Source organism: Tetrao urogallus (assembly GCF_951394365.1).
Source record: "Tetrao urogallus genome assembly, chromosome: 11".
NCBI classification, from domain to species: Eukaryota; Metazoa; Chordata; class Aves; order Galliformes; family Phasianidae; genus Tetrao; species Tetrao urogallus.
In genome coordinates this window covers 12,399,835-12,415,038 of record NC_136824.1, presented here as the reverse complement: position 1 = coordinate 12,415,038, position 15,204 = coordinate 12,399,835, and the positions used below count along the sequence as shown (strand labels likewise).

Here is a 15,204-nt window from a genome sequence, read left to right as displayed (position 1 = left end):
AACTGAGTGAAAATGCTACCTGCATTGTTACTTTTCAGAAACAATTCCTGGAAACAAACCACAAACCAGCTTTGTATTCCAAACTATTAACCCTTCTGCAGTACCTTATCATTTAAAAATGGTTTCTGAATGCACATATACTGTACTGTATGACAGTCTTATTCTACAGATACCCCTTTAATAGAAATATGATATTACCTTGGCAGTTTTGAAGAACAAAGTTATTTCAAGATATCAAACATCAGTAACAAACTCTAATAAGCACAGCTTCTTGAGAACTTGCTTAAACAGCATTTCTTCACAGTGATATTTATGAAAGGTTGGAAAAAGATTAGCATAAAATATTTCCATCCTTTTTCATTTTTATGCAAAAATCATTACTTTATACTGGTAATTATAAAATTACAAACACTTCTATAAGTAACTGCATCTGTAGTAATGATAGAAAAAGTTATCAGTAAGATACCTAAAATGAGGCTAGCATAAAATGATGATTTGAAGAAAATTAGCTATTTCTTTAAGTAATGGGACATAAATTAAGTTAAAATATGTAACACAGTGGTTTAAGAGAGACAGACTAGTAATCAATTCAAAAAGCTATTTATTTATAAATGTTAAAAAATAAAGGGATCGAGATGAGGCAAAATCAGCGTTTTAAAATATAGTATATATCATTTACTCTTAATGTTAGTTTTAGTTTTGGCACTTCATTGGAACAATTACTTTAACAAAGACCAAAATATGTAGAAAAGATATACAGCTCCTTGACATACTTTGCAAGTATAGTACAGAAGTACTGGCAAACACTGAAAACATGGTTAAACATTCCCACAAATTTGCACATGCATGCACTATTCAGACAACAGCACTGAATCTATGTTCTTACAGTGATAGTCTTGCATTACTTGACTAATTTAGGCTGTTTCTTCGGCAGATCTTGTTTCTGATTTAAGTCTTACAAATTCTTTAGCAACTTCATCGTTGGTCCTCTGAGAAAGTATCCTAAGAATCGTCAACCCAGTCTCATCTACAAAGATGTTTCTCAGCAAGGGATACCAGGATGCACAGCTACCTTTCTCTGCTATTTTTTGCAGCTGAATAACCGTCATTCCTATAATGCGATCTTCTCTAGCAAAGCAGTAATCTTTCACTGACAGATGAAGTTCATAGGCTCCTGGTTTATCTTCATTACTCAAAGTGCTGCAAAAAATAAGAATACAAACTTGGAACAAGAAGTTTAGTTTCATTCCCCTGAGAGATGAGTGTGCTTTAGAAATGTTGTCACTATGAAAATGGTGGTGGCGGCTTTTTTTGTGGTTCATTTTTTTTTTTTTTTTTACAACAGATTATCATATAGTTTTGAACCTTCTGCACATTAATATCTCATGTGCTGTTGGTCATGCAGTCCTTTTTCCCCACAGGGCTGAACAGAAATGGAAGGAATTTAGCAGTTCCTTCAGCATCTGTACTGCTGTTACCTTTCCCCAGAAAATACCTCAAATGTGCAATTATTTTCTCAACTATCATAACTATAAAAATACTTACACAGGCATCCTTAAATCATAGATGGATTCTGTTTAGGGGGATTACCTTCTTCATAGGTAGGAATAAATTTTTTTTCTTAAAGATTTCGCTCATTTTTTTTTTCCCAGCTGAGTAGTTCTGAATTGTGCAACCAGGGAGAAGTAGTTTCTCTGCTATCACATATTATTTTCTGAATGTAAATTCTGTGCCTGCAGTGTAAAGTCCTACACCACTGTTTGCTGCTGCTTCTGTCCTTGCTGTCTTCCCCCTGCCGTGAGTTGGCACCTGGATTTTTTCAGTCTCCTTAAAGTGAGTTCTGTGCTCACAAAATGTATCTGAGCTGAACTTCTGTTTCTTTTTGTTTTGTCAGGACCAAATTGGCTTGAGGATGTACACTTCTGTTTGCTCGAAGTTCTGTATTTAGTATCTATCTATCAATATGATTCCTAATGTAACACAGATGTTGCACTGAGAAATTAATAGGAAGCATTTCCTTTGGTGTCAGTTGATTTAAATAACTGCCATCTTATCACAACTGTTTTACGTACCAGTCTCACACTTTGTATTTACTTACTGCTAGTGTTGTAGCTCCTAGATAGAAAAGAAAGAAACTTAAACTATCACAGTAATTTTGAAATGGCAGCAAGAACCTGCTTTTAGCATCTTTCATCCAATAGATCTGAGATGTTTTTAAAGTTTAATGGAGGATTTTAAAAGCCCAACCAAACAAGAAGCTCTGCAAGCTTGTTTTTAAAAGTAAAATTTATTCCCTTCCAAGACTATTAGGGATCCTCTATGCTGTATTAAAAACTGGCCTGAAAGCTATATATAGCACATGTGAGACAGCAGATATCCCCATGAGCTTAGGGGCTAGTTACATTTAATTAGAATTGTACCTACTGAAAAACCAAAGCAAACTGGGGAGAATTTTCCCTGTTACGCAACTGCTGCAGTGGGAATTCTATCATGGCCTGCTTATGTCTTCATCCTGTCTGAAGTCAGAGCTCATTTTGCAGGTCGCTGCAATCCCTTACGAAGAAGAGCAGTTATGCTTGCTGCCATAGATACGAAGGGGGCTTGTTTCCTAACAATCAGCAAGTATTTTATTTTAGTTCTTCATGTCCTTTACTCTGTTCTGAATCACATGAGCAGGACAGGGTATCTCTGAGACAGCACGTTTACAATATCATTTGATTTAATGTAAATATAAAGGTATTTGATAGACAGTGTTAACCCTTGTGCAACGCAGTCATTCAAATGGGATTTCAGGTTTTGATTTATGTGAAAATAAATATTTAAGCTGTAATCATAGGAAAGATCTGTGCATATCTATAAAATAACGCTGTCATAAGCTTCAGAAAGAAGATCCAGCTCATCATAAAGGTGAATGTGTGTTTGGCTTTTAGGAGACAGCAGTATTCATAAGAATGAAGAAGGCTGTACATAATTTACTGTAATTTCATTTGGATTTTTGCAACTATTCCCATTTAATCTAATTTTTAGTTGCTTCTATCCATGTAGTTGTATATGAAACTCAACATTGTAAATTTTGTGCGATTTTAATAGCCACAAACAAGTAAAGGAAACACTTTCTTTCTCTACGTTTCATAGGTTGCTACTTCCATTTGCAATCTCAGTGCATTTAATATCATTTTTCTGGAAAAAAAAAAATTGTTTTTGAATCATACAGTGTGATTGCAGGTGATGCCCCTCATTCTTCCCAGGCAGCTCTGAGGAGCTGAGGTTCCCAGCTAGTCTGGGAAACAGTTCTGAAGAGGTTGTGAGAAATATTTGACTGGAGAGCTTGGACACGAACCCTACTTTGCTCACATTTTTCCTAGGGCTTTCTTCTTCACCTTGTCCCTTTATGTTCACATAAAAGCAGTCTCAGCCTGCTTGCTGCTCAGTATCCTTATAGGTCATTTACTGTCACAGATAAAGCACTGGGATAAATAAAATTACTGGCAACCAGCCTGAAAAACAGCTTCATGGTCATACACAAGAAAGTGAGCTCTGTCCCCCCACTGTGTGTGTGGGAATTTAGTGCTTGAACAGGGGGATGAGTGGACAGGTTAAAGGGATGCACTGTGAGGAAATACTAAATTTAAAACTTCAGGTATTTAGAGCTTTGGGCATTAAGTAAAGATAAAACCACTCACAAAAGCATACACAACACTTTAAATATTTAGGTATATCAATAGAGATAATGGCCTAGCTGTAAGAGTTAATACATCAGTCCAGATAACTATTTAGGTAAATCATTTCCTAGGAACACAGATACTTATTCCTACATATGAAAATGAATTGCACCTTTTAAGCAGCTTTTAGAAGATTGAAAGCGTAGTGGTTGTTATTTGTCTTCATGTAGAACAGTTATAAGTTAATAAATAGTTTTTAAGTGATTCTTGTCTTTATGGGCTGTGATATACAGCCTTACCCTTAAGGTTATTTTTGTGTAAAATTGCAAGAAATTCAAACAAAATTTGCAGGAAATATGGATTAACAGACAACAACAACAAAAAAAGCAACAAACCAAAAAACTTACAATTGGAAAGTCTCATTGTATTTTGGTGACCAGGTGTTGCTTTTTGTCTTGGTTCCATGTTTCCTTTTCTTGTCACTTAGGTTAGGACCTAATACACAGACTTCCACAAATGGCCGGAACATAGCTGTTGTTTGCCAGTTGAGATTATTAATCGCTACAACTAGAGGGGGGAAGAAACAAGGAAAATGAAAGTCCATTAGAAGGACTTCAATTAATTATCCAGTATGACTGTGTACCTAGCAAAAGGTGACCTGAGAGCTTTTCTTCTGCAGGAAGCTGCGTCAGGGAAGGATCATGTTGGTGTTAGGAAAAGGTTCTTCATGAACATAGAATAGGCATCCCAGGGCACCAAGCTGATGGAATTCAAGGAGTATTAGGACAGTGCTCTCAGACACGGTGTTTGAATTTTGGGTGGTCTTTTGTGAAGCCAGGAGTTGGACTTGATTTTCCTTATGAGCCCCTTCTGACTCAGGATATTCTATGGTTCTTCCTGGCAAGCCTCGGAAGGACTTTTGCTTGTTCTCTGCCAACTCCTGACTGTTACATGTAACTACATAAACACATATATATTTATATGTGTATGTTTCCAGTTACAGCAGCAGCTAAGACAAATGACCATTTTATGAATAATTTACATCAACAGCTCTCTTCTCTGCTACGTTCGCTGTAACTCAAAAATCAACCTTCAATAATCTCTGTGATGCTGGGTTTGATTTGGAGTTTGTATTGTGCAGAACAAAAGAATTTTGCTTGTTAAAAAGGGAGTGCTTTAAATATTATGCAGTGAGTTACCACCCACCTCTCCTAGAGCTTGTGGAGAATTAAACCATATACAACTTATTCAGAAGTATATAATTTTCCAAAATATACAAGTAATTCAGAGATGTAATTTGGCAAATTAGAATTTATAACTGTGTAACTTTGTATAACAGATCTTGTCTACACTGGGAAGCATAGGCAGTGCTACTTGGCTTGTGCTGATGTTGAGCAAGGAAGTACAAACCTAATCACTTGAAGCATACTCACAGCTTTACAAGTACTGCAACACTTATCACTTATTATTTCACTGTTGGTGTGTTTTAATTAGGATTTAATACCTGGGAATTTTAGATGTTTTTGCTTCTAAAATTAGCTGTTTGAAACTTACCTTTTACAGTAACTTTATGCTCACCAGTTCCAGGATGTGTAGAAAGATCCACCTGTACAGATATTTCACCCACTGAATTATTAGTGGTTTGGCCTGAAAATAATAATGCGTAGGTTAGCATGCTTGGCTGCTTGGCTTCTTGGCATATCAAGAGAAACAGAAAGTGAAAGATGAATGATATTCGTAAGGAATTTGACATGCCTTTCATATTCAGATGGGAATCAGCTATTGATAAGTGATTTTGCCACAGAAGTGCCTCTAGCAATTGAAGGTTTCTATGAAATGTCTCAGTAAAACAAGGAAAATCGTTCATTAGGAACTATCTGCTCTTGTTGCCATTAGATGTGCGTGCATCCTGATACGCAAAAGTTTGTGGTGTTGTAAATAGTTTCTTTCACGAACCTTGCTGCAAACATTTCTGCATTGCTATCGATGAATCCTTTTGGTGTAATCTGTAATGACATTCTCTACAGTGGTTGAACATTGCAAGGTCAATTAAATAATCTAAGCCTGTGTTACCACTTCAGAGAACAAGATTTCTTCCTGACACATCAAGGTGAAGAAATTCAGTGCTCAATTAAGTTGTTCGGAATCCTTGAATATAGCTCTGTGTTTTCTGCTTTCAAGTGAATTTTGCACAGAATTGCCACAAATTAACTTTTAGAATTTGAGTGTTTTATCAAAAATGCACAACGTAGTGTCTTAATCTGGTCATAGCTGCTGCTACTGAATTGCAGGTTACCTGAAAAAAAATTTGCCGCTAAAAGTAGTATCAACCAGGTAAAGTAATACTGAGATGATGATTTTTTTTTTTCTTGCATGTTATCATTGAAACTTGTATCTTTGAGTAGTATAGGACTAATAGAAGTTTCTGCTTCTTGAAATTTTATTTATTATTTAAAAAGAAACTGTAATGTTAAATGCTTTATAAAATTTTTCTGTTTAATAGACATGACTTTTAAGAGACTTCATTTTCATTATATGTACTGTGATGTTTCTGATAGAGCTACAATCAATCCAACCTGCAGAGCTATGTGAAAACTGTCAGTGTTTTCCCTTATATTTTTTTGAATTCTTGAATTAAATTAAGAAAATGCATTTTTTTGACACCTACAACTCAGAAAGCAGACTATCACTGCTAATACTCCAGGAGTTCTCTGTGTATCTTTGTTAAACTCTTTACTTTCTGATGCTGTAAAGGAAATTGGAGAGAGTAGAGACTGGAGCTTCTAGAATGTTAATCTATCCTTTTACATCATGTTGCAAAATTCCATGTTCTGGTATTACTACATACTGGACCAATATCAACATTAACAAGTTCCCTTTTGGGTGGCAGACCTCTTTATGTGTGATGGAATCTTTTGTCCTGCTTTTTTAATGAAACTGTGTAGAAGAGAGCTGTGAGTTTGCAACATCTACTAAGGCACAGGAACATTGAATGTGTAGGATTAACTGAACATACTGGGAGCAAATAATGGATCTTTCCAAACTCTCCCATTCAAAGTTTAACAACAATTTACCCTGAGTGCAGTGGAAGGTGAGCCAAGGTGATCCTGAGGATCACTGAAAATATCAGCAAGTGTCAATTAATTGATTTAGCTTTAGCTTTAACCCTATGTGCAGGAATCAGGAATGCTTTGGAAGAAAATGGTTAGCATTTTCATTAGGTTGGATGCGCAGCAACCTATGGGTGCTGTTAATAATGGAGAGCACACTGTTAGTAAGGCTCATTAGATGCTACCAATATCAAATCTATGAATTTAAGAGATGAGTCTCTGCTTTTAAAGCTTTTTTTTTTTTTTTTTTTAAACTGTGCAAAGTATTTCCTTGCAAACAGCTTCTAATTGATCCTTTTCTTCCTTTTTCTTAGTGGTATATAATTCACAGCAGTGCTCTAAGCAATACTGCAAATATATATTGGGATCAGTCTTGTGTGCAGTACTGTTTGATATGGTTATAAAGAAATCTGTGTGAAATGTCATAGTTTTATATTGAAAGCAGCTGACGTTAAATGACCCTATAAAATTTGTGCAGCAGAACATCTCAGCTAGTAGAGGCAGCTTCTGATGGAATTCAGAATATGAGCTTTGTTTCCTTTAGTTTACCAGTACGTCCATTTTGCATGTTTACTCTCACTGATTTATTTATTTGCTTCCCAATATAAATGAAGCAAAAGACAACATCCTCACATTGGTGTGTTTTAAAACGATCACCTATGTTCATTTAGACTGCAGTCGTTCCATTGCAACAAAAGGCTGTAAGGTGCACTTCCTCCAGTTTGCTCCTCAGTGGACAACTAAGTCTAGTCCTTAGCAGGTACCTTTGGAAAAATGGGGACTTGTGCACTCTGGTAGAGAATATCTGACAGAACATAAGGAGGAAAGAGACCCACTTATGTTTTCTGCAGCTAAAGCAGAAACTCATGTACTAAATACTTGTGACCGTTTTTTGTGCCCAAATTAAGATGGGATTTGACAAAAACTGTTTTTCTCTTCTGTTCATCTGAAATTTCACAGTTGTCTCATTTTGCATTACCATGCAGGTGTTTATTACTTGTCTTCAATGGATCTATACTCAACTTTGAATTATTCAGGCTATAACTTCCTGCTCTACTTCAGCATCCTGGCTCTCTGATTTCCTGATCTTGCATCCCAAATGAAAGGTGGTCCTTTCTTACTGAGATTTTTCAGCTTTAACTTTATTTGGTAAGTCCTCCTCTGCCTATAATGCCTTCTTCTTCTGTCTGTGGGCAGTTTGTAGTTCTGGAGCTAGATGCTCTTTTAAAAACTTCTGGAGTTTTGTGGCTTCCTGACATTTTCCTCCTCCCGTCTAGTCACAAAAGTTGGTGAATTTTGTAGTGCTTTGGCTTCAAATTAGTTAAAGATGATAAGCTAGGCTCTGAAATAGTCTTCAAAAATATGCTAAAAAGTCTTAAATTTATGATGGTTCACATGTATTCATTTATTTATTTTACTCTGGTTTCAGGTCTTTATCTCTCTGGGGATTAGAAATCTAGTTTAAAAGGGGATTAGAAATCTAGTTTAAAAGAAAAACAACTAGCTACAAGCTAATCATCATGCATGATATGTTTTAAGTACCTGAGATAGAAAAGCTCTCTAAGCACTGGGAGTCAGGCAATAAAAACAGCTGAACTAGCAGCATTACTTTGTGGTAACCCTATCCTACCCCATTTGCCTAACGGGCCTGTTCAGCATAAATCTCACTACTTAATGAAATACCGTACCAAGGTTTTCACCTCGTTTACTGTATAAGGTGTAAGGAAAAAGTTGGACATATCTTCAGGGTTCCTCAGAGCGTGGTGCTACAGAAATTATATAAGCTGTGAAACCAACACATTAATTTAGACGTACACTGGGCTTCTTCTGATTAATGCCAAAAACTATGTACATGTAGATCTCTAAAAATAATGCCTCCTAATTGTTTCCATGTGAACTACAGCAGATGCAAAGAACACAATGATACATTACTTCTGGAGCAGCCATTATATTTTCCTAAGGTTGTTCTCCTAATTTCTTAGATGATGTATTCAGCTTGGATAGTCATTCTATTGTTTTATTTTTCATGGAATCCGAAGGCTGAATAATTTGGAAGAAAATCTGGAGTGCCTGTTTTAAAATTTTTTATGTAATACAAAGAGTAAATTAAAGATGAATTCTCTGGATGTAGGAAGCTGAAAGATTTTTTTTTTTCTGTATATATAGAGAGGAAGAGGGCAATCAGTGAGCATGTTTTTTCTCCTAGTGTACTGTGGAGGAAGATGGCTTACTCCTAATGCAAGAAAGCATGGGACTGGTGAGAGAACGGTTATGCTCATGCTCTCAGTGCACAAATGAAAGAGGAGAAAGATTTCATCTATGCTACTGAATGCGAGGTGAAGAAGCAGTGCTGTTTGTGACTATGAAACCACATACAGCACTTGGCTGTGAGCAGCAAACGCTACTTAATGAGGTCTGAGTAGCTACTGGGCTGATGGTTGCAGGAAGGGCAGAAAGCTTTTAGCTGTTGTTGCACAGTCTGGGAAAGGCTTTTCAGGTAACTTAAGGACATGTACATTTTACTGTTATAGCCCTGTCCAGGGCTGCATTCTTCATCGCACATGAATTGGTAATGATAACCAGGCTAACTATAAAACATGCTTTGGTTGAATTTAAGCTGTTTTTACAAACTATTGCTAATTGATGACTTATGGGGAGAATTCTTATTTATGTGATGACTGACTTTAAGCAGCCATTCTTTAACCAGGCTTCCATGAAAGGATTGAAAGGATTTAGGAGATCGTATTTGACTAGAAGACATAAATAATTTATCCTAAGGATTATTTTGTGTGAAGGTATTAAGGTTGATGGAAGATTCTGCAGTGTTTGTACATTTCCCAACTGTTTGAAGCCATGCTATTAAATACGTTCTTACCCGTTTGATATTTTGTAATGTCACATGGTGAAGAATTCTGAGGAAAATAATACAAAGCATGCCATTATAGGTTTAAGCATAAGGTAGTTGTTTGAGCACCAGGCTGGAACCAGCTGCTTCATCTCTGCCTAATATAGGCCATCCTTCTGAATGCATGATGAGAGGGGCTGGAAATCGTATAACCCTGTTATGTCCCTGTGTTTTATTTAGCCCTCTGTGAGTTTGATCAATGAGAAAACATGGATGAACCAGCTTTTGTCTGGGAAGTTCATTTAGCAACATCCAGATGTATCTGTGTGTCTCAAGCAGTGCTGCACAGAGGCGTGTAGCCTCTTTATAGGTCTTCATTTGTATTGTACAGACCACTGATGACACTAAAACATCCTTTTTTAAGATGATGACGTATAAATGATGACTTTGTTACACATTATTAACAAAACATTGATACCTTTTGAATACTTTTTTTTCATTTTCTTGAAGACTTAAGAAAAATTGTAATGTATAAATTACGTATTTAGAAAGGTGCACTTATTTGACTTAAAGAACACCTGAAGAATTTTTCTGTCACAACAGGCTGTCAGGTAAATGCTTTGTAGAAGTAGTTACACTTTACCAGCAGCTCCATTATTTGAACTTTTAAAGTATTAATTTTCTTGTTTCTGAATGCATTTATTTTGCTATAAAGATGCACTGCAGTACTTCCGTTAGTTGTAATTCTATAAGCCTCAATATTGTGCTCATTTTTTTTCTGTTGTAATTTACTGTCTATTCTTTGTGATATTAGTCTGAAATTCTGCAGCTTTCCAACTGTAATAAGTGTTTGTTACAGATGTTGCAGCAAAACAGTTTGTGATATTAAGTCCTTTTAGTAAGCAATAATTAATCTTTTTGATCTTGATTCAAGTTCTCTTTTCAAGCACTTTTTTTTTTTTCTTTTATGTAATTTGTTTAGCATGTGATTGAAGCCTCGATTTGAAAATACAATGGATGAAGCAAGGATTGCATTCCATTACATTCCATTGCATTGCAGGTTATGGCAGAACTGGAATTGTACAGGAATTAAAGTTTGTAATGACATACCAGAACAATTTTCAAAAATTGATAATGCAGCAGTTTTGAAATAGAAAGGGGCAGGCAAACTTCTCTTTTTCCACATATAAGAACTGCTAAGTTATTTTTTTCTTTACTGTAGTTTGTGATGATGCTTAACTGCTTGTCTAAGCTATTTCAGTTTGTATTAAGTTTACTACTGTCTGTGTTAATTGTTGAATTAGTATTTGAACTTGATTCCATATGTTTAAAGATAATAGGTTCTGCAGAGGAGCACAGTTGCTTGGTATTTGGAAATAATTTCTCTTTATTTTTGAGCATGTAATTTCCTTCCCTGTGTTGGTGGCTTTGCAAGAGGAGTTATAGTTGTTCATTCTAATTAGATAAATATTTTCCTTTCTACATATAATCATTTCACATCTTCGGATGCTTCTTCCTCTTTCAGCTTTCAGTTGTTTATCATGAGAACAAAGAAATTCAATACAAATCAACTGATGTGAAAGAATACCTTTTTCTGCAGCCATTTAAACACTCAAGTGGGGAATGTAGTATGAGCTCTGTGTTACTAAATGAGTATTGATTTTTCTCCTTAAGCAGTACAAACTCTTTAAAGTCAAGCTAAAAAACATATTGCAGTTCTTTCATCTTTATGGAACTTTTGCAATAATGCTAGCATTCCCTTTTGAGGCTCATAAAGTGAACCTGCTGTATATGTATAAAAATTATAGTACAATGGGTATTTCTGATATGTACCTGTTGTAGATGCTGGCACCTACAACACTGGCAAAGTAACTCCAAAGTAACTTTGGAGAAATTACTGGTAAGAAACAGGATCAAATTCAGGACACCAGAATATTTGAGGTGAGGTCTTGTTATGTAGTTTACAAAATTAAGATAGCTAATGTATAGTAATGTTAAGCTATCTCTTTTGGCAGTGCTAACACTAGTATCAGGAGAACGTGCTTACAATAGGGTGTCTCGTGCTGCAGTTACCTGATCTTGCACCTGAGTTTCAGAAAAGTGTAACTAAATTTCTTTAGCAGTTTCTATTTTGTTGCATGTTAAACTGTAGAAGTGTTTCTACCAACCAATAATTTATTTGCAAAAGAGAATACCGCTCTATTAGTCTTGCGTTTGGGAGTTGAGATTGAAGTAGTTTAGATGCTGGCAGGTTTTGTTCATTTTTCTGGAAATAGAATTCCTTAAAAAAAAAAAAGATTGTTTATACTATGGGGCAAACGTAGGTAATTATCTCCCTCCTTATCTTATTAATACCAATGCTAAAATTCATAATAATCTGAATCTCAGTAGTATTTAATTTCCAAACATGTGAAAGCATGTGGCAGGTGTGAGATAGCAGCATAGATGTAATTAGAGAAATCTCTCTCTCCTCTTGTGCCATGCAGAAAGACAGATGTTTTGTAAGATAGCATCTGACAGAATTTAAGATATGCCAGTATGCTGATCTTGGTATCTGTACATCTAACAAATAAAGTTTCTTCAGAAACCATTTTCATTTTCCATTTTCATAGTGTAGTTATAGACTTGTTTTCACAACACTGAGGATTGAATTTATGATATTTCTCTCAATAATCCCATAAAATAGTGAAAATATATATATATGCTGTATGTGTGTATATATATATATATATATATACATACTGTGGGTGTGTGTATATATATATATATTGTATGTACTCAGTATATAAATATACTGAGATATCATTAGCTATTCAAAAAGCTGCTGCTGCTTTGTGCTCAGAATTGTCTCATTGTTTTGAGTATGCTCTTGAGGCTATAGAAGCACTTTGAAAAGGAAAATCCATCAGACTAAGATTGTGGGAGTTAATTTATTTGTCTCACTTTCTTGATAGTTTGCTTTTAAAGCATGGATTAGTAACAATCTAGTCTTGTGGCATATTTGGGGACAGCAATAAGGAAAGAGTTTAGCTTTCAACATGGAAAACACATGAATAACTACAAATATCACTGGGTGGTTATTCTGCAAATTAGGAATGTTTTTATTAGTATTGCCCATAGGAACTTTGTTTCCAGGAAGCTCTTTAGGACTGTGTAGACACAAAGAGTTGGAATCAAAACTATAGATTCTTGTTCAGAATTGGTGCAAAAGCATGCTCACTGGTTGGTGTATTTGAATGTTCCTACTGAATTTAATAACCCTGCATATACAAGAAGATAATATCAGGTGCCAGAGCATACAAATTTAACATAAGTCTTGCCCTTTGTAGGGGAAAAGTCTAATTTCTGCTTCTTGTACTGATTGAATGCCTTTTTTTTTTCCTGAGAATCGTGCATCTTCATCATGGCAAGTGGAGAAAAAATTATCTATCTGTGGTTAAAAGGTAAGCCTGATTTTTATTCACTTATAGTTTAGTGATAGTGTACAGTAAATACTGAGAGGGCACAGCAAGTGTGATCAGTGCACATAAATTACTGAGTGGCTGGATGTTATTTTGAAAATGCTTATTTACCGTATTGAAATCAGATCTAAAAGCAGTCATGGATTTTTAAAGAAGAAACACTTCTCAAACAGCTATTCTCACATGACAGTTGTGCATTTCTAGTATAACTACTGTGGGTAGAGGTGTTATTTTCATTGTAATGGATGTCATAGTGTAACACTAGTGGATGCTGCACTCTTGTTATTTCTGGAGCTGCTTATGTATTTTTATTTTGTAGTTGGTAGATGACCAGCAAGTGTGTTTCCTTGTACAGAGGTCATATTTAAGTTAAATTGAAACACAGCTGTATGTAAAGAGAGAAGGCAACACTTAACATGTTAGCAATGGTGCTGGAGCTTGTAAAGGCTGGTTCAGCAGGGACTAGAAAAATAGTTGACTCTTGTACATTGATATGACAGTAGAGTTCTTATCATCAATTTTCTCTAGCCATCTAATTCTGGGTGGCATATAGCAGGATCTGACTGCAAGAAATGCTTCAGGAAAGAATCACTGGCTGTACTGTGAATGTTAGTAGATAATCTAATCAATGAAGCTAAAATCTAGTTAAAATGTATCCCTTGCATCATATATTGCAATGTCTTAATATATTTAATAGGTAGATTGATAGTATGCAAATGAATAGATGGTAGAATATGTCTTTCACCTCAGGTATGTGCATGAGTTATTACAGGTAAATTGCAAGTCCACTCTTGCACTGTTACCATGGAACTTCTGCATGAAAATTTTGATGAACCAGCTGAACTTCTTCTCTCTAGCATTTTAATGTTATATACAACTTCAGTTTCTAATTTGTACAAAGGCTCATTCATTGTAACTGCATGGTAATGGTACAGCTACAGTTGTGAGACTGGAAGTTGTTATAGATACATTTATTAGTTCTTTTAATGAAATGTTAAAAGATGATGAAAAGCTTTGAGTTGCTTTTCCTTAGCTTTCATTCCCAGTGGCTATATCTTTAATAACACTGGTGTGCAAATATAGACTTGTATAGAAATGAACACAGACCTGAGAGAGAAACCGGGATGAAAATCAGAAAATTTATGTTTGCCATTCAGAGATCATAAAGGATATCTTAGCTTATGTAGCTTATGGCTACAACCTGGATAATTTCCTTTTGTTACAATGAAAATGCAAGAGAAAAAGCAAAACATATTAGTGATTAATAATGTTCAGCCTAAATCCATATTGTTAATCATTTCTGAAAGGGGGAAAAATGTCTACTCCTTATAACTGAGAAAATAGCTGTACAACTTTATATGAATTATTAACAAAGATCCTCAGTCTAATATGGGAGTTGTCCAGAAACTCATTCTTTATAATTAATCTTTGAGGCCAGCTGCAAAGTGTTTCTTGCTTTTTATAATGTGACATAATGTGTGTTGGAGGTGAAAGCAATCAATTTCTAGCTTAGCTATGCAATTAAAAATTCTACAGTTCTAATGAGCAGGAGCAGGGTAGATATGTCTGTATGATCAAACTGCGTTATTTGTTGAAGTTGCTAAATGGCAGTCTGTTTTAAAAGATGTCCATTGCATCTAAAAATTGCAAAACTTTACACTTCCTAAAATGAAATAACATCTGTTTGGTTTGGAATATAATGCATGTTATCCATATAAAACCAGTTCCTATATGTACTGTAGAGGTATGAAAACACTAACCTACATCAATACCAAAAAAGGTAAACAATTGCTTCTTTTTGACAGAAAGAAAGCATCTTTGCCTAAAAGAACAACCTAAACACTTCTCCTCTTATTGAAATTTAAGTCCTCTTCTGCAAATACACCATTAATGAATGGTATGTGTATGTTTCAGGTTTTTAGGGTGCACTACACCAAATTTCCAGAGCAGAAAACAGGAGCTTCTATGCTGGTGACATTCAGATTTCACAGTTAACTTGATACAACATCCTTTCACGTTTGCTGCCTTTTGGGAGGGGGCCGGAACTGACCTTTGATAAGCAGGCATGGAAAATGATGTGATGTTCTCAGCAGAATGGTTTTAAGTCTATATTCTGAAATGTGCAT

At 35.4% G+C, this 15,204-nt stretch overlaps 1 protein-coding gene across 1 annotated transcript in view; it reads right to left on the bottom strand.

The window, feature by feature from the left end:
• Positions 1-914: 914 nt before the first annotated feature.
• The window catches only part of UNC13C (unc-13 homolog C), a gene marked incomplete at both ends in the record, with an annotated part of 119,068 nt that continues 104,778 nt past the window's right edge, over positions 915-15,204 (bottom strand). The window contains 3 exons of the mRNA XM_079541048.1: positions 915-1,200; positions 4,070-4,229; positions 5,217-5,309. Of these exons, the coding sequence (XP_079397174.1) occupies positions 915-1,200; positions 4,070-4,229; positions 5,217-5,309 (539 nt within the window). The remainder of the gene's footprint in view (positions 1,201-4,069; positions 4,230-5,216; positions 5,310-15,204) is intronic.